The sequence below is a fragment of the Hevea brasiliensis genome, chromosome 1, assembly GCF_030052815.1.
Source record: "Hevea brasiliensis isolate MT/VB/25A 57/8 chromosome 1, ASM3005281v1, whole genome shotgun sequence".
In the NCBI taxonomy this organism is placed as follows: Eukaryota; Viridiplantae; Streptophyta; class Magnoliopsida; order Malpighiales; family Euphorbiaceae; genus Hevea; species Hevea brasiliensis.
The window spans coordinates 114,453,368-114,464,046 of NC_079493.1; the positions used below are offsets into that span (position 1 = coordinate 114,453,368).

General features: G+C 33.9%; 1 protein-coding gene and 1 non-coding gene across 3 annotated transcripts; one reads left to right on the plus strand and one right to left on the minus strand.

The window, feature by feature from the left end:
• The first annotated feature begins 569 nt into the window (after positions 1-569).
• On the plus strand, positions 570-4,516 carry LOC110644668 (receptor-like protein kinase). Of its 2 annotated transcripts, XM_058147894.1 has the most exons (3): positions 570-712; positions 817-3,907; positions 3,995-4,516. In XM_058147894.1, the coding sequence occupies exons 2-3, from the start codon at positions 943-945 to the stop codon at positions 4,348-4,350; spliced, it is 3,321 nt and encodes a 1,106-aa protein (XP_058003877.1). In that variant the 5' UTR covers positions 570-712; positions 817-942; the 3' UTR covers positions 4,351-4,516. The 2 variants fall into 2 exon arrangements, with proteins under 2 accessions (XP_058003877.1, XP_058003876.1); XM_058147893.1 differs by having other exon boundaries at positions 641-3,907.
• Positions 4,517-10,147: 5,631 nt separating this feature from the next.
• Positions 10,148-10,254, minus strand: LOC131169600 (small nucleolar RNA R71). The gene has a single exon (XR_009140503.1). It is a non-coding gene; the product is annotated as a small nucleolar RNA R71 (small nucleolar RNA).
• Between the last annotated feature and the right edge of the window lie 425 nt (positions 10,255-10,679).

Consider the following 10,679-nt stretch of genomic DNA (forward strand, 5'->3'; position numbering starts at 1 on the left):
AATTTTATTTTCATAAAAAATACTAATAATTTACTTAATTACTCTTTCTTAAAAACATAAAAAAACGAATATCAACGTGATAAATTATTGATTTAATTAAGAAGAATGTGATAATTTTAACTTTAAAAAATTATATAAATATTTATTATATTTTATAAAGATAAAGAATAAAATTAAAAAAGAGTGGTTAATTCTCGTTAGTCTTCTAAATATGATAAATAATTTTAGATAAAATAAAAAATTAAATATAACTATTATTTAAAGACAGGTAAGTAAAATTAAGATATTTTATAAAATTATTTAATTTTTAAAATATAATTATTAATAAAAAAATATTTTTATATAAATTATTAAGTAAAATATATAAAATTAAATGAGTTTATTTTTTTTAATGGAATTTGAGATACATTAATATTAATAAATCTAAATAAAGTGATTTTTGCGTATAGTTATCGGTTGTCATCCTTACTTCCATTTTTATCCATTAATAAATCCATTTTTTCACGTTGGCACAACTCGTTGACTAATAACAATTTAATTTTAAAAGGAATTATTTTATCCTTTTCCATGGACATGGGTTTATGCACTGTTGCATGTGATGAGAACTCAGCCAACGTGGAGGTCCAAGAACGGCTAGAGTGCTAAAAGTTATATTCATATCGAGTCCTACACCGCCAACTTCAGCCTCCAGGAATCAACACCACCAGCCTCTGTGAGATTTCTCTCTCTCTCTCTCTCCTCTCAGCTTCCTCTCCCATTTCTCTCTCATAAATTCGCTGAAATCCAATCCTATTTTCCTTTCATTCACCATGACAGTTGACAGATACTTCAAAACTCAAAACGGGACTCTCTAAAACTGCTAATTAAGTTTACTTGCATGCTTGCTTGCAGCAGGTAAGTGGCAACTCCTCTCCTCCTTGAACCCTTTCTAGTACACATAGCATGAAGCTTTTGGTTCTCTTTTTGCTGCTGCATGTGTGGATACTTGTTGTTTCTGCTTTGAACTCAGATGGGTTAACTTTATTGTCACTCAGGAGGCACTGGACATCTGTGCCTCCTTCCATAACCTTGGGATGGAATGATTCTGATTCTATCCCTTGTTCATGGGAAGGCATACAATGTAACAAGAGAATCCATAATGTCATATCTTTAAATCTTTCCGGTTGTGCTATTTCTGGTCAATTGGGACCAGAGATCGCACATTTGGCCGAGTTGCAGATCCTTAATTTGGCCAATAACAGCTTCTCTGGTGTGATTCCATCAGAACTGAGCAATTGTACTCTACTGGAAAGCTTAGATCTTTCTGAAAATCATTTTACTGGAGAAATTCCGAATAGCTTAAAATATCTGCGGAATTTGAAGGTGTTGAGTCTTCACAGCAATTCGCTGAGTGGAGAAATACCTGATGGGTTGTTTCAAATTCCACATTTAGAGACAATATTCCTGGACCAGAACAGTTTCAGTGGTTCAATTCCTAGTAACATTGGGAACTTGACTAATGTTTCTGAGTTATGGCTAGACCACAATCTATTATCAGGCATAATTCCTCCTTCTATAAGAAATTGTAGTGAATTGGAACAACTTTCTTTGAATAATAACAAATTGGTGGGTCCTTTGCCTCAGTCTCTAAATTTTCTTGATAACCTCGTCGACTTGGATGTCAGCAGTAACAGACTTCAAGGTAATATTCTTTTGGGTTTGGGCAATTGCAAGAATTTAGAAAGTCTAGTTTTGTCGTACAATAAATTTAGTGGGGATCTTCCACAGGGTCTGGGCAACTGTAGTAGCTTATCCATATTGGCCATCGTGGGTAGCAACTTGACAGGCAATATCCCATCTTCCTTTGGCTTGCTAGATAAGCTTTCACTTCTTTACCTTACTGAAAATCGTTTGTCTGGGAGAATTCCACCTGAACTTGGGAAGTGCAAGTCGTTGACAGAATTAAAGTTATACAGAAACCAACTTGAGGGGGAAATTCCAATTGAATTGGGAATGCTGAGTGAACTGCAGAACCTAGAATTGTTTGAGAACCGCTTGAATGGTGAGATTCCAATTAGCATCTGGAAAATTCAAAGTCTTCGACATGTTCTTTTGTATAAGAACAATCTTTCAGGTGAATTACCTTTGGAGTTGACCCATCTCAAGCGTCTGGAAGGTGTTTCGCTGTTTAACAACTCGTTCTTTGGAGTCATACCTCAAAGTTTAGGAGTTAACAGCAGTTTAGATTTGCTGGAGTTGATGTATAATCAGTTCACTGGTCAAATTCCACCAAATCTCTGCTTTAGGCAGCGTTTAAGAGTTCTGAATTTGGGTAATAACCATTTTCAAGGTAGCATACCATCTGATGTAGGAAAATGTCCAACTCTCTGGAGAACGAGACTTGATCATAATAATCTCTCAGGGGTTTTGCCAGAATTTCTGGACAATCCAAACCTTGCATATATGAACATCAAAGGTAACAACATTAGTGGAAAAATTCCTTCAAGCTTGGGGAATTGCACGAATCTCACTTCCATTGACTTGTCCATGAATGGGCTTGGAGGTTTTATACCTCCAGAGCTTGGTAACCTTGTAAATCTTACAGAAGTGTTCCTGGCACATAATCATTTGCAAGGTTGTTTGCCTCCTCAGCTATCAACCTGGAAGAAATTAGACGTATTTGATGTTGGGTTCAATTCGTTGAACTGTTCAATTCCATCGAGTTTGCGGAACTTGACAAGTTTATCCACTTTAATTTTAGAAGAAAATCGTTTTACTGGGGGCATTCCACCATTTTTGTCGGAACTTAAAATGCTTAGTCTTCTAAGAATGGGTGGAAACTTGCTGGCAGGGGAAATTCCCTCTTCGATTGGAACACTGAGGAATCTTCAATATGGTTTGGATCTCAGAAGTAATGGATTAATTGGTCATATTCCTCGGGAGCTGGGGAATTTGAGCAAGCTACAAAGTCTGGATATCTCTAGCAACAATCTTACGGGAAGTTTGGAAGTTCTTAATAGCTTGCAGTCACTATTGGAAGTTAATATTTCATACAACGGCTTCACTGGCTCAATACCAGAAAAACTGATGAAATTGGTGAATGATTCTCCATCATCATTCTTGGGCAATCCTGGTCTCTGTCTCAATTGTCCTCTGTCAGATGGCTTGAATTGTGTTGGAAACAGCAATTTCAGAGTTTGTGCCATTAGTTCCCACAATGGAAAAAACCTTAGCAAAACTGAAATTGCAATAATTGCCCTTGGATCATCATTAGGTGTCTTTCTGCTTCTGGGATTGGCTTGTGTGTTTCTGCTTTGCAGAAGAAGAAAGCAGCATGAAGCATTGGGAAGGAAGCCCACGGAGGATGATGAATCCCTACTTAACCAAATAATGGAGGCTACTGAGAATCTAAATGACAAGTATATTGTTGGGAGGGGGGCCCATGGAGATGTTTTTAAGGCTGAATTAGGTCCAGTAAATGTTTTTGCAGTGAAGAAGCTTAAATTTTCAGATTACGAAGATGGAAGTCGAAGCATGATCAGAGAAATTCAAACCATTGAGAGCATAAGGCATCGGAATCTGGTGAAAGTGGAAGACTATTGGTTTAGAAAAGATTACGGATTGATCTTATACAGGTACATGGAAAATGGGAATCTTCATGATGTTTTATATGCAGCTAATCAACAACGAAAGCTGGAATGGAGTGCTCGCTATAAAATAGCAGTTGGAACTGCTCATGGATTGGCATATCTCCACCATGATTGTGATCCCCCCATATTGCACAGAGACATCAAACCACAGAATATACTCCTGGACTCTGAAATGGAGCCTAGCATCTCTGACTTTGGCATTGCCAAGCTTCTTGATCAGTCATCTGCTTCAGGAACATCCATCTCGGTTTCTGGTACACTTGGATACATTGCACCAGGTGATTAATCTGTCCTCATATTTTGCTATTTCTTTCTTGTTTAATATGTTTGCTGCTTCGTGAGACTGTTTATTTTTGCCTTGACAGAAAATGCATATATGACAGCAAGGGGTAAAGAATCTGATGTATATAGTTATGGGGTCGTTTTGCTTGAATTAATAACCAGAAGGAAGCCATCAGATTCATCATTTATGGAGGAAGTAGATATTGTTGGATGGGTTAGGTCCCTCTGGAGTGAGACACAAGATATCACTGCAATTGTTGATTCAAGCCTGATGGAGGAAACTGTGGATTCAAATGTTGCAGAACAGATAATTGGTGTGCTTTTAATTGCATTGAGATGTACTGAGAAGGAGCCAAGCAGCAGACCTACAATGAGAGATGTTGTCAAGCAATTGCTAGATGTGAATCCTCCTCAGAGGAAAAGATACAGCATGGTTTAGCTTCTAATTGCACTGGTGGATCAAATTGTCAATCCCCTTTTCTTTTCTTTCTATTCACCATCTTTGAGATAATATCCTATTTGGAAAATTCTTGCTAGACCCTGTTGGAACTCACATGTAAGATAGATGAAATCCTTATAAACAAAAGTAAGTTGGGTGGGCTTAATTAGTGGCAGATTTTGAAAAAATTTTTGGTGAGGTCAATATATAGGGTCAATTTTTTTTTTTTTTAATAAAAAGTAAATCAATTGACCTCTCATTTGTAATATATATATATATATATATATATATATATATATATATATATATAACTAAAAAAATAATGTAATAATTTATTTTATGAGTTCAATTTAACTTAACTAAACCTCTATCCTAAAAATTTATTAGAATTAAATTAACGAGTGATTAATTTAAATAAATATATAAGAATAATTAAAGAAAAAGCAAATTAACCCTCATTTTTATTACTACATCCCCAGTGCGCCTTGCTTGATCTGATGAAATATATGGCTATCTCTAACAACCAATGCTATTAAAAATAAAAATGAAGCACCATTCAAAATAATCATAAATATTCTTAAAAAAATCACCATCAAGAGAAGAAATCTTAAAAGCTTTTCTCAGAAGACATCAATATGCTATCAGTAATTTTTGGACAAAACAGCCTAAGTTGAAAGGCTATCAATAATAATCAGAAAAGCCTAATAGATTTGAATCCTGACAAGTGCATCATTAAAGAGATGGGAGAAACAAAAATTTATACTATGAAATGAGTCAGCTAGAGAGACAGAAGAACATAGTATCTAAAACCATGATTTCAAAAGTGTGATCAATATTAATATAAGGGTGCAGCTATTGCGCTACAGCCATTTTGATTGTGGTGGCAGCGCTATCTAGAGATGTTAACCAGTAAGATATATGTTTAATTCGTCTCAAACTGTTTAATTTTTTTTAAAATTACTTAAATTCATTCTTAATTTGATTATCATTGTCTGAATAATATTTGAACCCATTTTACTTTACATATTTGAATTAATAATATAAATAAAATATATTTTTTATTAATAATTTATATCTTAAATATTTAATAATTTTATAAAATATTTAAATTACATTTTCTAAAATATAATATATAAAATTTATAAATATTATTATAAAAAATATATTTTATATTTATTTATATAAAAAAATTTAAATAATAAATATTTAATAAATAAAATTCAAACTTGATATTAAGTATTATTTCTTAAATCTGAAACTTCTTTAAATTTAATTATATATTAATTAAATTAATGATATTTATTTATTGATTACTGTATACATGATATGATATATATCAGAATTTGCCTAAGAAAAGTTTAATCACATTGAATCATTATCATTAATGTGAAAATCATTTTGGGGTTGGTTTTTCCCCTATTTTCATCACCTGCTGGCATATTCTCCTCCACAAAATGTTGATTTAAAACACAAAGTCATTTTCATTTTCTGTTCCTTTTATATCATATTTGATTACATCATATTAATTATAAATTAAAATTTTAATAAATTAATATTTCAAATTTTATTAAATTTTAAATTCGTAATTTTTCTTTTACCCATTGAATGCGGTAACTTGAAAATATTGGTAGAAATACCCACTGCAAACCCATTGTTCTTCTTTCGATTAATTAAGAATTGAGATTCGCAATTTTTTAGTTGAAGACAGCTAGAGGTTGATCAGTTCTCAAACCCTGATCTATTCATTAAACGAGAAGATATATATATATATATATATATATATATATATATATATATATATATATATATATTTTGGTCTGAAGATTAAAATTTCATTGAAGAATCATACTGGCATATATCCAAAGACAAATGCTTGCTGAGCAGACCAATTACAAGCAAAGGAGGGATCACTTAAAAACTTTTTAACTAAAGCATGTGCAGCTTGGTTGCCCAATCTTTTAACATGGGAGAAAGCAACCAAATTGAACCTGCTGTCTAAAAGTTTGATATCGAAAATGACCCTTTGAATGTCTAAAGGTACAGATTGAGAGAGAATGACCTGTATAACCATAAGAGAATGTCTTTCTACTTTAACAGCACATAAGCCCCTATTTAGGGCAAGGGTGATAGCATATTTACATGCTAGGCTCTCTAGGACCAGTGGATCCACAATAGATTCATACACTTTACAGCACCAATCTAACGGCTTCCCTTCCCAATTTCTAGCTACAACTACAATTGCTCCTCTCCCTCTATTTTTATCCACTGTTGCATCAAAATTGAGCTTAATAACATTCACCAGAGGAGGGCTCTCAGCTAGAGTAGAATGATTCAGTTCTGACTGCCTTGAAACAGATTCATTTGCCAAGGAGAAATCCTCAAAATGCTTAAGTGTTACTGCTATAATGTCCTATGGAGATATTATAACATTTCTGAAAATATTTTCATTTCTGCTCTTCCAAACATGCCACAACATGAAAACCAAGAGTTGTATAAGCTACTGGTTATCTTCATGTGTCCGAAGAGGTATTAATAATTCAATCCAGCAATCCTTAACATCCATACTACGAAGAAAGACAGATTTGAGTCTGAGTGGGGAATTAATCCATATCACTGCAGCGTGAGGACAAGAGAAGAACAAATGCTTACTAGTTTCCATCTCCCCATAAAAAGGACATAATAGATCAAAATGCAGCAATCTCTTATTTAGAGTGTCATTGGTTGGCAGCTTGTCCATTAGCATCATCCATAGGAAAATTGATAATTTAGATGGTAATTTAATCTTTCATATGTTTTGCCATAGCTCCTCCATCCTGCTATTGGAACTTGGACTTGCTACTGAGAGGGACAAGGAATGCTGAGATTTTTGGATCTCCCTCGATATATAATATCCAGATTTGATAGTGCATTCGCCCCTTTTATCATAGTGCCATACAAGTTGGTCTTCTTGTCGAAATAGCCCCACAGGAATTGCTGAAATACACTTGACTTCCTCTTCATGGAAGTTTTGTTGAAGACTTTCATAGTTCCATGAGTGAGAATTCTGATTGATAGGTTGGTGGACCCACACCACAATAACATCATGATCCATCTTGACTCTTGGAGGATTTGGAAAAGATTGGGGAATCCAGTTGTCTAATTTACAAAGGATAGAATGTCCATTCCCTACATGCCATCTCACCCCCCTAAGAAGCACTTGCCTTCCCCACAATAAGCTTTGCCATCCCCACGATGGGCAGCTTCCTTGTGATGCCTTGATATATGCAATTTGGATAGTCATTTAGGTTAAATTCCATGGCTATTCCATTTATTTGTTAGTCACTTTTAGTTAATTTTATTAGTTATTTAGATAGTTTTCCATAATTATTAATTTTTTAGTTAATTTGTAATTTTGCTTTGTTTTGTAGGTAAAATAGCATTTTTAAGGGACTAAAAAGAAATTATGCCAATGAGGAATGATTCATATAGCCAAAGATATCAAAAACAAAGCTTGAAAGTTGAAGAATGCAGAATGGCTGAAATGTGCATAACCTACTGCACAAGTTGTGCGATTCTGCATAGGAAGAAGAAGCAAATTCCCAAACTTGTCGAAATCTGCATGACTTATGCAAGTTCACGCCCTGCTTATGCAGCTTCACAGAAAACTGCATAACTTATGCAATCTCGCACTCTGCCTATGCAACTTTACGGAGGAGACAATCACCTGCCGAAACTTGCATAAGCTACTGCATAACTTATACAAATCTATTCCTTGCTTATGCAGCTTCACGGAGAGAGCCCCTAAATCTGCCGAAAACTACATAAGCTACTGCATAACTTATGCAGTTTCATAAAAGACTCCAAAACTTGAAAAAAACTGCACAACCAACCTGCATAGCTTATGCAACATCACGAGAAACACCTGGAGCCACCAATTTTGCATGAAAATTGCATAAGAAACTTGCACAACTTGTGCAACTCTTCATAATGAGCTGGCAGAAAGATTTTCTCACGTGAACTTCACCTCAAACACACCATTTTAGGGCTACTTGTCAAAAAGATATAAATATGTCATTATCTCATTTCAGAAAGGCAGAAAAAGAAAGAAATGGCAGCAGTAGAGGAGGAGTTAGAAAAACAGAGCATAGGCATCACTTCTCCTTTTCTAAACCAGATTTGGAGCTTTCTTCTTTTCTTCCCTATTTTCTACCTTTATTGAATTGGGATTCTTAGTTCTTAGCATAGATTTAAGCTTTATTTCCATATTTACTCAGAATTTCTTGTAAATATTATAAATAGTGAGTAGTTTTCATAGATTCTGGAGTTGGGATGTAATATTTGAGATATTTTGTAGATTTTGATTGGGTAATCCACATTTTGTGGTTTTAATGAGGTTTTATCCATTTCTTGTGTGCTTAATGACATGCTTAGTGTAGGATTCCATTAAGTATTATTCTTAATCCATGGTTGAAGCACCAAAAGGAGAAAACACTGTGATGGATAATCAAAAAATTGGACTTAATTAACTTAGATCTAGAAATAGATTAAGGATTAAGAGGATTTATAGATTAATTAAGGAACCTAATAGCTCTCGATTAATTTTAACTCCACGAAAATAGGATTAGGTTAATTAAGGTACTCTTTGTCTCACTCGAAAGAGTATTCAAAGGATTTGAGAATTAATCTCTTTAAAACCCATAATTTTCATAAGATTGGATAACCAATTTAAAAATCTCAAAATAGCTTAAATATGAATTCTCAAACTCCGGAATCGCCCTTTTATCATTGTTAATTTCTAATCGAATTTAATTACTTGGCATTTTAAATATTGCCATATTTCAATTTGCTTATTTTAATTTACTGCAAATTTAGTTGAATCTTCACATTGGTAATTAGATTATTAATTTTGTATATATAGATTTTACACTTCAATTTCTATCAATCTATTGCTTAAATTTCAAAATTAGTTCAAATTAGTCAATTTTTATATCAAAAATTCAATCATTAACACAACTCTTCATGGGAACGATATCTTTTCTATATTACTTGTACGACCCGTGCACTTGCGGTTGCGCCACATCAGGTTTTTGGCACCGTTGTCGGGGAGTTGTTTGTTTAAGATTGAATTCTTGATTATTTTAGTTGTTTATAGTTTTTATCTTTGTTATCTTTTCATTTTGTGTTTGTTTATTCTTTTTAGGTACTCTTAATCTTTTATGAGAAGAGCTAGAAGCACAAGTGACACATCCTTATTATTTAATCCTGAAATTGAGAAGTTTTGCAGAGCCAACAAGAAAGAAACCAGAAAAAGGAAAGAAGCCTTGAGAGCAACTGAAATTGAAGCAGAATTGGCTGATGAAAGAATTAGAATTAGTGGTGGTAATGTTGGAAATGATCGAAATAATGAAAATGCAACTCATGGTGAAAAAGTGGTAAATGCTAATGTACCTAGGGGAAGTATGATGGATCATGCATTCCCTCATTTTGATGATTTGAGAGAGAGTATAACAAGACTAAGAATTGATGCAAATAGCTACAAAATGGATTTTGGAGTTCTTCAAATGATTCAAAATTCCCAATTTGGGGGACATCCTTCAGAAAATCCACACACACACATCTTAAGAAGTTTGCTATGATTTGTGATATGCAAAAACAACCTAGAGTATCTGATGATGCAGCAAGATTGAAGCTATTCCCATTCTCTTTGAAGGATAGAGCATTAGATTGGCTTGATTCTCTACCTCACAATTCTATTACAAATTGGGAGCAACTCACTGATGCATTTCTTGCACAATATTTTTCACCTGGAAAAACTCAAGAATTGAGGAATCAAATGACAGCTTTCGGACCAAAAGAAGATGAAACTCTCTATGAATCATGGATGAGATGGAAGGAGTTAGAGAGACAATGCCCACATTATGCCATTCCAAAATGGATGATAAACTAGAATTTTTACACCAATGTTACTCCTGCAATTAGAGGGATTATTGGTGCTCAAACAGGAGGAGAATTTATTATGAAGCAAGAAGATGAAGCTTATGAGTTATTGGAGAAAATTACAAAGAATACTCATCTTTGGAGTAGTCCAAGAGGACCTGTTCCAACTCAAAAGAGGCAAGCTACTAAAATGTATGACCTTGATCCATTCAACATGATTAATGCAAAGTTTGATGCACTTACAAATGTTTTAGCAAAGAAGATGGAAGATTTAAGTATGTTGATTAGTTCATCATCATCATCTGGAAGTTCACAACAAGTTGCTTATGCAGAAGGAACTACCAACTGTGGAGTAGAATATGGAGAGCAGGCTGCATATATTGGTAATTATGGAAACAAATAGATGGGGAATC